The sequence below is a fragment of the Strigops habroptila genome, chromosome 1 (genome assembly GCF_004027225.2).
Source record: "Strigops habroptila isolate Jane chromosome 1, bStrHab1.2.pri, whole genome shotgun sequence".
Lineage (NCBI taxonomy): Eukaryota > Metazoa > Chordata > Aves > Psittaciformes > Psittacidae > Strigops > Strigops habroptila.
This window is the reverse complement of record NC_044277.2, coordinates 34017375-34030608: the sequence shown is the minus strand read 5'-3', so window position 1 is coordinate 34030608 and position 13234 is coordinate 34017375. Positions and strand designations below refer to the sequence as shown.

Here is a 13234-nt window from a genome sequence, read left to right as displayed (position 1 = left end):
TCAAGGTAAACTGTCTCTTACTTGCACTATTTGCTCAGTGGCTTATGAGTAAGATTAGCTTAATAGCTAAAATCAGCCTCTGAAGCTATGCTTCTTGAACTCTTCTTTCTTCTACACAGTCACAGTGGACACTGATGCTCCTGCAGGCATGAGTTTACAGGTGATGTTTGTGGGAATCAGGAAAGGGGATCAACCTAAGTGTTCAAAAGCACTTGTTGCAATGTCAGATAGACCCCTGAGAGATGCCTACCCCTGGAAAGCACACTGGCAAACGCAGGATGCATTTCAAAACAGTATGCAGAGCAGGCTGAGCCAGCAAGTTTGGGAGGACTTTAGCGACAAAGGCAAGTTGAAGCAAGGTCCCTCTCATATCTTTGTGCAGGGAATTATCCAGCACCAGCCATGTGCCCTCCATTCTTTGAAAGTACACTTTGAAAGCAAGATGTTTTCTTCTCTCTTAATACTTGGGTAGATATAGAGAAGGGAACTGTGCAATAGTGTGGCCCACCCATTCATCTTACTTGCCCTTCCTCCTTACATGAGAGCTTAAAGTACTAGCTCAGGAAATGGGAGATCACATCTTCATCATTCACCTTGAAAATGGTCAACCTTCTTTCTTCCAGGACAGTGCCCAGTCTTCTAGATGATCAGAAGCTTAGTATCCTATCTTCTAAACTAGGTGGGAGCCTTTTTTACAGCTCTCTTACAGGAACGTGGAGGGGGAAAAACATAAAAGAGACTCATTCTGCAGCTAAAAGGTACAGGGAGCAGTGAGCTCTGATCCTTGTTCTCTGGAAACATCCACCACATATAAAACCCAACCAAATGAAAGAAGCCAAAAGCTGTCATATCCTTGTGTGTCCTAAGCAGTGAGTTGCTATCCCAATACATTTTGCATTTTTTTCTGTACAGGACTTCTTGTCCTATAGCTAAGGCATTTGAGTCTATGTGCAGCATATGCTGTGACTATCAGGCTCTTCCAGGCATTAGGCAGCTGCAGGCTCAGGAAGAAAACAAATGCCTAAATCTGACTTTATAGGCAAATGCTCGTCACAGGAAGCAAGTGGAGAGTGGGGAGCAGAATCTTCCTGGCTTCTTCTGATCTGCAGAATAGTGGCAGGTGTGTCTATTTTGCAAAGCAGTACATAGTTATTTAGAATCATAGAATCATAGAATAGTAAGGGTTGGAAAGGACCTTACGATCATCTAGTTCCAACCCCCCTGCCATGGGCAGGGACACCTTGCCCTAAACCATGTGGTCCAAGGCTCTGTCCAACCTGGCCTTGAACACCGCCAGGGGTGGAGCATCCACAACCTCCCCGGGCAACCCATTCCAGTGACTCACCACCCTCACTGTAAAGAACTTCTTCCTTATATCTAATCTAAACTTCCACTGTTTAAGTTTGAAGCCATTACCCCTTGTCCTACCACTACAGTCCCTAAGGAAGAGTCCCTCCCCAGCATCCTTGTAGGCCCCCTTCAGATACTGGAAGGCTGCTCTGAGGTCTCCACGCAGCCTTCTCTTCTCCAGGCTGAACAGCCCCAACTTTCTCAGCCTGTCTTCATATGGGAGGTGCTCCAGCCCTCTTATCATCCTCATGGCCTTCCTCTGGACTTGCTCCAACAGCTCCATGTCCTTTTTATGTTGAGGACACCAGAACTGTATGCAGTACTCCAAGTGAGGTCTCAGAGAGCAGAGTAGAGGGGCAGGATCACCTCTTTTGACCTGCTGGTCACGCTTCTTCTGATGCAGCCCAGGATACGGTTGGCTTTCTGGGCTGCAAGCGCACACTGCCGGCTCATGTTAAGCTTCTCATCAACCAACACCTCCAAGTCCTTCTCTGCAGGGCTGCTCTGAATCTCTTCTCTGCCCAACCTGTAGCTGTGCCTGGGGTTGCCCCGACCCAGGTGTAGGACCTTACACTTGGCTTGGTTAAACTTCATAAGGTTGGCATTGACCCACCTCACAAGCGTGTCAAGGTCCCTCTGGATGGCATCCCTTCCCTCCACGTATCAACCGAACCACACAGCTTGGTGTCGTCGGCAAACTTGCTGAGGGCGCACTCCATCCCACTGTCCATGTTGCCAACAAAGATGTTGAACAGGACCGGTCCCAACACCGATCCCTGAGGGACACCACTCATTACAGTTTTCCAACTGGACATCGACCCGTTTACCACAACTCTTTGTGTGTGGCCATCCAGCCAGTTCTTTATCCACTGAGTGGTCCATCTATCAAATTACTCTCATTTATCAAGTTACTCTCTAAAGAGGGCCTGGAGCTGGAATGGAGTAACTTTAAGGCTTGCACATCTTTGAGTGGTGTTTCTTTTAGGATTTAAAAGAAGGCAGCAAGTATTGTCTTTACACCTTCTGTGTACCGTATACCGTGTACTGTGTACGGTGTGACACTTTCTGTCTCACAACCAACTGAAAGCCCTCAAGAAAAACCCTCAAAGATGGGCAATGTTTCCTTTCCAGAACTTCAAACACGACTTAGTGGTCTTATGGGTAGGTAAGTCTTGTTGTTCCTGAGGTGTTAATGCACACAAACAGAAAGCATCATTCTGAGTTCAGCCACCTCTAGGTTTATGTGACAGTCAAGTGAAGGTTTTTTCAGAGTGCAGGTCTGAGCATAGACCACCTCCACTGTCCCCCCCAAAATTCCTTTAGATTCCTGCAGCTGTCTACATTGGAAGTCTTGCAAGCACAGTGGGAGAGGATCAGGGCTGAGAAGGCAAGAGCTGCAGCAACTCTGTTCAGGGAGGATCTGCTCAGGAATAGTCTTCAGGCCTGAGCACCCATGGGTGGCTGGTGCCCAATAGGTGTGATGCTGTAATAAAATGTCCCTTTTTGGTTTCAGCAAAAACCAATACAGTTTGTGTGCTTTGACATGACTTTTCAGTGCCCTAAGTGGGGTACAAGACAGAGAGTCATTTCAAAAACATAATGTTCCTTTTTGTTTTCAGCAAAAACCAATACAGTTTGTGTGCTTTGACATGACTTTTCAGTGCACTAAGTGGGGTACAAGATAGAGAGTCATTTCAAAAACCTAATGTCCTGACTGAAGGGACACAATCACAGCCTGACCCCCCTCGGAGCTGCCGGGAGTAATTTTACTCCTGCTCAGGCAGTAGATGTCAGTGCACAGCCACACAACAGTGCCTCTCCTTGACCCTTGCACCACCCTGCTGTGCTTCCAACCCCTGCCAAGGTAGCTCATTTATTCAGTTTTCAACTAACAAGGATAGCCTTGATGTGCTAGAAATATACTGATGATAATTTCATCTACAGCACATTCCTTGGTTTAACAGTTCTAGTCTTGGACACTAGTGACACTCAGGGGGATGTGCAAGATGCTTTTTTGCGTGCTTGCATGTATTGGAAATTAAAACTGTTAAGACTTACTTTGAACTTAGAAGTCGGAAAGGATCCCATAGATTTCTCTCTCATCCATGAAAACACTAGCTCCTCCCTCATCAGATACACCAGTTGAAGCTGTGCTGCTGGCTCAGGGCTTGATTCTCGTAGGTGCTGTGCACACCACCACAGTTTTTGCCTATATTCTAAAACCAAATGCACTTAGATACCTCCAAAAGGCAAGCCATGTCCTGAATCAATGCAGATTCAGCAGCCCTGTGGCAGCAAAGTTTTGTTTGGTCATTTATGGAGTGTGGGGGCTCATAATATTCGCAGTACACCAAGAAATGAGAAAGTTTCATAGAAACAAGCCACAGCTCATCCAGTCATGAAACATGCATAACAGGTCAAAACACTTTGAGTATAAAGGCTCAATAATGAAACATGTCTAGAAAAACACTTTCAAATTCAACCTGCTGTTCTTTTGATCATGAAAGACAAGGCTGCCTTGGGACAGAATTTCCATCCATGGGTACAGCTATACTTTCAAATTAAAGTGAGTCCAGAGAGCAGGAAACCTAGGTATAACACTTCCCCACAAACCACATGGAGGTAGTTTGTTGGTGTGGTCCAAATCAGAGCCAAGGAGTGAACTAAACACTTAGCAGTGTGGACACCCAGAGTTCAGTCCTTGGGATCATGCCCTGGCCTTCTTTTATTGAGCAGCATAGATGCACATGGACTTGTACCCTATGTATTTTTTCCAACTGTCAATATTTATTTCAAACAAATTTGTACTTTTTAGCATATAACTAGTATCAATCAAATTTAGTGCTACAGGAAAGAGGAAATGGTGGAATTTTACAGTTTATTTCTGCACGACCAGTTCTTAGTTGGGATTCAATGGTCACTGAATTCAGTGGAAAGATTTGTTTCTGTCTGACTATGCACTAAAAGACCAAATACTTCCTCACCTGATCTAGAATGACTGCACTGCTACCAATGTACCTTTTTTGCTGCTTTCTTTTTCTTTTGCCAGAAATAAAACACACATTATATGCTATTTTTTATTTCCAAATATCAAGTATTCAAGAGTTTGTTTTGTAAACACGTTTACAACAGCTGCTGACAACAGATTTCATTAAATGATGTGTTACACAGCTTTAAAATTATTCTAAGCTCTGCCGAGAAATAAATACCAATTAAAAAATCCCATACAGGAGCCTAAAGTATGCAAAACAAACCGCATAAACCAATTAGTCTCTTTTTACCACAGCACAGCACCCACACACTCATACGGTCAGACATACTCTACAAATTTCCTTAATACTCTACACATTTGCTTAATAATGAGTTTTTTAAAAACTAAACAGTTACAGGCAGTGTGCCCACTCCATGCTCCTAACATACTACTCAGACCGTTGCTGTTCTGCTTAAATCATTTGGTAGAAGTACGCACTGCAGTCAAGGGCAAAACTCCTGTTTGCTCAACTGGGAAAAAGAGCGGTTTCTTCTTTAAGAAAACCCTTCACTCAACCATGGATTTCACTGACTCCAAATTAACTCTTTTTTTTTTATACTGAAACTCAGTTTCAGATGATTTTGTAAACTTTTTTAGTTTTGTTTTGAAATTACCCTCCATGTTTTCAAATACGGAGTTTGCTACAAAGGTAAAATTTCTGACCTGTCAGTTAGAGGTGTACCTCTTAGTGCTATTTAGGATAGAGATGCCTCCTCTGCATGAGCAGTCCAGGCACTGTAACACAAAATAATTACCTTTTAGAATTCAAAATGGGAAAGAAACTTTTTTTAAATCATAGCTCACTTCAAAGTTGACCAGATTTGACCTTTTTCAGTTGCTAGAGGTAGAATTTGCTCTTATTCTACCCCTCTCTTTCTGGTATTCCATGGAAGAATATTAATATTTCAGATCTGAATCCTCAGTTCAATGCTTACTAACAAAAAAGAATTGCTTACTAACGTCGCTTGGTTAATGGGTCCCAGAATTTAGCCTGATGTTTCTTGTCATTACTATAGAATTTATTTTCAGCATTTGCTTAAGCAAAGCCACTACATGAAGTAACATGCTACAGCAGCATGAATACATCCTACATGAGATTTCTGTGGTCAGCTTTTACCTTAGCTGTTAGCGCTGGGCCAAATCCTACACAGCCTCCTGAAATGACTTTCCCACAGAAGAGCTAGGCAGGAATTGGCCCACCAGGAATTACAAACACTGTCTTTGCTGGAGCAGTACAGACTTTAAGAACAAAAACACATGCAGTTGCATCATTGACATGCCTTGAATATGTCATTTAAGTCATAGTGAATACATCGTAAAATACTTCAGTATACTTATTAGCACCACAGCGTTGTTTAGTCATTTGTCCAAAGATTATCAAGCTGTCTCACCCTTCCTTGAGGTGAACAATGTTTTGGATGCTTTTCGTAGCCCTTCATGAATTCCACAGCTTTTCACTTCTTCTATACCATGAACAAAATGTTGTTACGGGATAACATTGTGACAACTGGTTTGTTAAGACAATACAGTACACACAACAGATAATGTAAATAGAACAATATGCAGAAGATAATGTCAGAAGAGTAGAATGGAACCTGAATAAATAACCATCTGTTTCATAACACTTGAAACCAAGAAATGTTTGTAGCTGCTTTGAATTTGCAGAGCTATCTGTCAAATGAAGACAAATTAAAAGTCAAATGAAAGAACTTATCTGAAGGACTGGAAAGGGGGATTGTTAAAAAGTACAATTATCTACCGTAGTTAACGTAATGGATATAGCTATAGATAGTGTTAGCTGTCCTCCTTAATTTATGTAATATATTCTGTGGAAAGGGTAAGAAAAATTTCCTTCCTGATGATCAGGTAGGCTTTCAAACTTTTGGCCACATAACAACATGTATTTGTGATATTCATTGTAAAGAAGACAAATCATGTGAACCCTGGCCATACCTAGTGCCCACACTGAAGGCTACACATCTCTACTCTGTGACAATGTTTATATGTAAACTTTTTGAATTGTTATTCATAAACCAAAATGTTCTAAGAAAAAAAGCCATAATTCTATACCAAAGAATCTACTACCATGATGTCATGTTGACTGTCCATCTTCTAAGCACTCTGAGGGATAAAAATGTCTGTAAAATCAAGTCCGATATGTGAAGAACCTGAAATGTTTTGATACAGGTTTAATCTACACGGGGCAAACACTCTGCCCAAAGCAATGCTGATTCAGATTGCAGTCCAGGTAAATCTGTTACCAGGTGTTTTAAGCCCCTGGAAGGAAACCACAGCTTCAGCTGATGGCTTCAGCTAAGAGAAGCCAGATACTGCAGCATGCAGAATAACATCTCTTATGCTGCTATAAAATATGTATTATTGAGAAAGCAGAAAAAGATAAACTTATTTAGGAAATATTTAGTCTTTGATCTAACAACTAATAACAGAGTAGTAACCACCAGTGAACAGAGTATAAATGCTAAACAAGCACTTGATATGTCTTAGCTCCACACACACTTGCTAAAGCACCAGCTTGGTAATGCCCAACCCAAGGTACTGGCCCAATTCTTCAGCCTCATTGTCGCACTGATGGGGCTGAGAATCTGGCTCCAAAATAGAAGTAAGACACTTTGGACTATTTATCATCAGTTTTAGGTCAATATAACACCATGAAGAGTTGTGGTATTACACACAGGAAGTGTAGTAAGGCAGCAATAATTCAGGCATTTGGGGGGAAAACCCGCAAGAACAGTACAGGAGCTGCTGAACCCTCTCCCAGCCATTCTGTCTCAGTTACACAGAGCAGGTAGTGCTCCGCTGTGTTTGTGCGGGTTACTGAAAATTTGTCATCTGAACCTTTAGGTCCAAATTCTGTGAAAGGGCACAATCTAAAGCATTACTTGAAGCAATTTCATTGGCTTTAAGGTCAGAAAGATGCCCTTATTTAATCTATCTCCTCACATAACACACATTTTCAGCAAGAAATTGAGAAAATAAGTGAATGGCAGGAAAAGCTAGAATGTATCTTTGAGCATGTCCACGAAATATTTTAAATTTGAATTCTATTTGAAAATGAAGACTTTTCTCCATTGCCAGATAGAAAAGTATCCACATGTGAATGCCCCAGGGGAGTACTCGAGTGCTACTTTGTGCTGTTCTGGTTACAATGATCACTGAATCCGCGGTGAAAAAAGCTCAGCATGGAAATTACTCTTTGGGTACAGAAACTCCTTTTTGAATGAAAATGGGATTCAGTCCAATACTTATGTACATGCATTATTTTTAAGTAAGTGCATTACTTAATAAGTATATAAACTTACACACATATTTGAGTGTTCTGCTGGATCAGAGCCATAATGCATGGATAGTTACTGCTAAGAATTAACAAGCTATATTTTTTTCAAAAAGAAGAAAACATATTTTTGAAAACACTACACTCAGGTGTTTGTAACTAAGCCAGGGCCTTTCAAACTTATAATTCTAATACCTAGGAGGAGATTTGTACCCCTGCTTCACTTACAGAACAGCAAGTTCTGAAGAACTTCATGTTACTACATGCACTTTTAAAGATATTATGACTGGTTAAAGAACTAAATGTTTCCAATTAAATATAAATTGCACCATAATATTCAATGTGTTTCTTGCAGCTGCTCACGCTGTACTGAAAGGATATAAAATGCCACCAGTTACAAATTATACCATATTATATCCAGTATGCTTATGTGGAAGAACAGAGAACAAAACCACAGGGCTTTTGCCTAGATCTGCAAATACAAAGAGTCCCACTCTCCAGGTACTCCAACCTCCAAAAGATCTGTGAACCATCTCCTGAGGGTGCTGCACTCATAAGCACCCCAGGCAATGGCTATGTCCCTTCTGAACATTTTCCTCTTTTTGAGGAAACAAAGATGAATGGGAAGCCAAGCAGGGACCTGTTCAGTCAAGCCCATAGGGGGCTACGTTCCTCTAAGTACCTCCCCCTAGAAGTAGTCCAAGGCGCTCTTCTCCTCTCATGTCCCTCATCCTAGATCAGGAATAAGTGGTGTAAAAGGAAATTAGTCTGTCCTTGCGCCATGTCCTTGGCATGACAGCACTTTGTGGACTTGCAGTTAATGACGACAATATAATTGCTCCATACTATCCCTGGCTGGTTAACTACAGGTAGATGACTTGGGTTTGCTACCAATAGCAGCCTGTGAGTGTTCAGGACACCTGTACTACCTTTTCTTGTACTCGCTACTATGCAGCCTTTAGTGTTTGGGGGTAGAGAGGGAAGGTGGCAGAAATTACAAGTTAATAGAATTTTATATTCTGTGGTCAGGATTTCCCAGCAGGAAGACAGCATGGCCACTTTCACTAGGTGACAAATAAAGTTCCTTTCTTCTTGTGAGTCGGTTTATTACCACACATAGATCAAGACTACTGCTAGGGATGCACACAATTTCTCTAGCAACTCTGCTTCCTTCAGCAATGACAATCTCAGAAAATAGTCTTTGTTCAGCAGGTCACAGCCCACATTTTGGTCAATGCTGAAAATGTTGGAATTGAGTTCTCTAAGAAGTTAATGTGTTTCCCCTGTGTTCCTTTATTGGCTTACTTTAGACTGTTACAACTTAGTCACAATAAAACCTCTTTCAGGAATCAATCAAAAACTGGCCAGAGTTTGGGTTTTCTTTCTTTCAGAGGATACTGATTTAATTAAGTGATTTCATAGAAATATATTCATATGGTCAAAACCATCTATCATCTCCAAAAATACTAACAAAATTGTTTGAAAAGTAACAAATTACTTTTTGTTTTGCATATGATTTTGAAAGGAGAATTAGAAGGCTATTGAATGTATGTAAACAAGGCTTTTCTGGTATTTCCAAATCGAACATCTTTCCTTCTACATTTCAGTTTCTCAAACATTTCAAAAAAATTAATGTTTTTAGAAGCTGAAATGTCAGGATTTCCTAAAAAACAGGTGGCCACCATTCCAACAAGCTCTGAATTCTCCTGAAGTCAGCTCAGAAGCAGCAGCAGTTGCAGATGTGTCACTTCTATCGCTCTCATTCTTTGCCATCAGTGTCAGCTCCTGACATCCTGACAATCCTACAAGCCTAATCTTCTCTCCTTTGTTATTCACATGGAAGAGAAGCACATGAAATAGAATAGATCAGGATAGATGATTCATCTCCAGCCTTTTACAATTCCCTAAATGCTGTTTCTGAGGTATTCGAGAAGATAGATTGTCATTCTTCACCTCACCCCATGATGATTAAAATGGGCAAGTGATTAAAATGGATAGGTGATGGGCTGCAATTACATTTTGTCCTACTACTTTGTCTCAATTTTTGCAGTGACAAGAAATTCCTGGTGCAAGAAGCATTTGAGACCAGAGCAAAAGGGAACATTTTTATCATCTCTTCTGACTTCCTATGGCAAAAAGAAATATACTAAATACCTTTGAGCTAAGAAAATTTATTTCTCAGGATGAGAAGTGTAGAAGCTAACATTTCAGGTGGCACATGCTGACTGAGGACATATTGCATCTAGTGGCTGCACAAGAGAAAAAAAACCTCAGGCTTGATCCCAGAAAGCTACTAATATGTACTTAATAGGAGGACGTGATTAAAATGATATTCCTCTATGTTGTAGTTTGGGGTAGAAGCACCTGAGTTTGCAGACAGACAGAGTGGAAATCATTGCAAGCCACATAAATGGACTGAGATACTCTCAGTGAAATAAGCAGTGACCATTTCAAGCAGGGAAAACAGCCCCATAGGTAGTCCCATGTGTCAGTCAAAAAGAGCCAGCAGACAAGGAAAGGCAGCCAGCAAAGGAGGAGAGGGAAATCTGCTCTTCCCAGGACAACCCAATGGATGCCAAGGAGAGTACTGCCTTTAATTTCAAAGACTTGGTTCCATGTAACATTTGATAGACTTACAATTAAAAATTAAACCAGGAATAACTCTGTTTAAAAATATGTAGAAGTTCTGCTCTTTCCTATTTATTTTCATGCAAGCTCTCTACATGGCAAAATCCAAACCTGACTATCAATGAGTCTTCTTGAAAGAGCGCTTTTAACTTCCTGAACTTCTAAGACTTTCCCTGCAGGGCAAATTACAACTTTGACTTCCTACCGTCCACCTGAAATCATTCTCTGCCCTTTGAGACATCATCAGTACATCATGTGCATGGCACTACAAAGCCTCCAGGGCAAGAAATGAAATGCCAAGTACATTTGATTCGAAAGTCTCAGCACCTCCTGAGGAGAAAACACACTACGGTAATTTTGAATATGCAAAGGCCACACCACATTCGGTGGGTCCCTGCTGGCAGACAATTTCTATTGTTAGCTCTTCCCCTGAAAGGCCAAAGGAGAGATGACTCACCCTTGCCTTCACAGAAGCTTTCAATGAAGCTGGGAAAAGGAAAGGTGGCCACTCGTTGGACAAACCATTCAACTAGGACCTCCAGGCCTGTCCCACCAGGAGTGGAGGGGAAAGCTCATACCAGGCACGGAGGTGGGCAGGCTGCTCGAAGCCCACTTGAAGGGTCTCTGCTCACTCCCACAGCAGGCAGCAAGCGGTGCCAGCCCGAAACCCATGCCGTCGCTGGCTGCAAGGGGCCCGCTGGGTCCCAGGTGGCCACTCAAACATGAAATGAGGCCCTTAGCTCTCCTCAAGATTTGTTCACTGAAGCTGGAGTAGACTGGCACGTGTTTCTGAAGGACAGCCAAGTTCTTCCTATCAAGCTATAACTGGCTATTTTCTTCTTCAGGAAAAGTATGGATCTGGTGCTATTAACAGCTACCCAAGTAACATGACAGAAATATGCACATATCCACTCTGGTATGCGTGTGTGATTCCCAAATCATAATGTTATTTTAAAGTAATACTGAAGTTTTTTACTCCAAGCATTATACTTTCCTAGCCTGTGTACTTTGTGAAGAATGACTACATCCCATCAAATGAAAATTAATGCACATTTTGACAGGATAAAAATATTATGACTCAACTTTTGCAAACATTACCTGATGCATAACCTCTGTATGGCTTAACATGTTAGTAACAGTACTTTAAACCTTATGTTCTTTTAAAATTTAATGCTTATGTCTGAAAGTAGCCCCTTTTAAGTTCAGTTGCAGTAATGTCTTTAAAAGCAAACTTTAAACTTAATTTGCTGCACATACAATTATCCAAATAAGTTGCATAGTTTAAACAAGTTCAGTTGTGCTTTGTAGCAGAACTCACAGTAATTACTCATCTCTTAAAAATACAATTTGTGGATATGAAGTTGACGATACATTTAAGCATTCTTGTGACGTCTAGACATCAATGATATGAGTTTTTGTCACTCTTCCACTGACTTCTGCTGTCCATAGTACCTCACCCTTACATTGATATTAGATCAGAGCATGGACATTTAATGGACACATCTGAAATAATTACAAACACAATTTTTAAAACTCCATTGTTGGGAGGGGAGAAATAAGAGCTTGGGTTGGTATGAGGTATCCAGCCCTCAGGAATATAATATGGTTGTTTGCATTAAGCTTTGTTGGTTTTATCATGTTACATCTAGATTAAAAATAGAAGGCACAGGTGTTTTACAAGGCGCCATAATTAAGTCAACCAACAAAACTAAATACTACATTACCAAGCCAGGGGTCTATATCTCAGCAGTGACTTCCTCCAATGCATTTTCATATGAGGAATTTATTGCTTCTGAAAAAGCGCCGGGGTATGTCTGTGCTACGCAGTTCATTCCTTGTGCCACACTGATGTCCCTGCGGGAGCTGAAGGTAGGGCAGGATCTAGTCCGTGCATAGTTTTGCTGGGGTCCAGCTTGGCCAACCATCTCACTCACAGTGTTCACCGGCGAAGCCCTCCATCTCTGTCTCTGCAGTTGCTCTTCTTTACACTTAATGGAATACCAGGCCAGGAAAATAAAAAAGAATCCCACGAACTTGAGAGCAGCTGCCAACCCAAAGTAGACAAAACGAAATGAGGTGACATCGTATTCCCAACAAGATCCTTGTACGCCGCAATCCTGTTGCCAAAGCATGCACGTGGTGTCAATAACAGCCCCAAAATAAATTGGAGTGGGAATGTAAGCTGAAAAAAAAATAGCAACAGAAATAATGTGTTAACATACAGTGGAGGACTTCTAAAGAAACTATTTGCCTTAGCCGAACAGTGTAGGTTAATAATTTTTGAGATTTCTATACCACTGTTCTCACATGAAGTGTAGGACATGGAAAACTGGTCAGCCAATCTTCCCACCGACAATACATATCCCACACATGAAATGTACCACAAATGGGAAAGAATTCAAGCAATTCAGCAGCACCTTACAGCCAATCTGCTGTCCACATAAATCTCTTCTTGAGCTACATGTCCCCCAGAGAAAATCCAATGTTGCTCTCAGGAAATAAAATACAGGAGAGGAACAAAATACAACATTGTCTTCAGAGCATTCCTTGCTGAACATCCATTCACCACGAGCTACGAAAGGGTGGGGGTTGCCGCTTTAGGTTAGGGGAAAAAGCCCCAAAGACCACAAAATGTTGGTCTTACTGAAGAAGGATGGCAGCGGTAAGACCACTAAAATTATAAATTTTTTTTCAAATCAATCTTCTGCAGAAACAGACTTTTCTAAGACCGTTAAAAATGCAGCCAGCTCACTGAAGGCTCCTGCCTTCTCCAGAAAAACACCACCTTTAAGACAAGCCCAAAACATCCTTCCCCAAAGGAAATTTCCAGATGCAGTTATACAGGCTTCTCCTCTTGTTCTCTTAGAATAGTCCTTGCTTGCTCTAGTTGTATGCTTTGTAGTAGATGAACCTGGAGTGCTCTTTACAGGCAG

General features: G+C 41.4%; 1 protein-coding gene across 2 annotated transcripts in view; it reads right to left on the bottom strand.

Annotated features, from left to right (window-relative positions):
* Positions 1-5384: 5384 nt before the first annotated feature.
* The window catches only part of SLCO5A1 (solute carrier organic anion transporter family member 5A1), a 78632-nt gene continuing 70782 nt past the window's right edge, over positions 5385-13234 (bottom strand). For both annotated transcript variants that reach the window (XM_030501283.1, XM_030501291.1), the window contains one exon: positions 5385-12483. In XM_030501283.1, the coding sequence (XP_030357143.1) occupies positions 12038-12483 (446 nt within the window). In that variant the 3' untranslated portion in view covers positions 5385-12037. The remainder of the gene's footprint in view (positions 12484-13234) is intronic.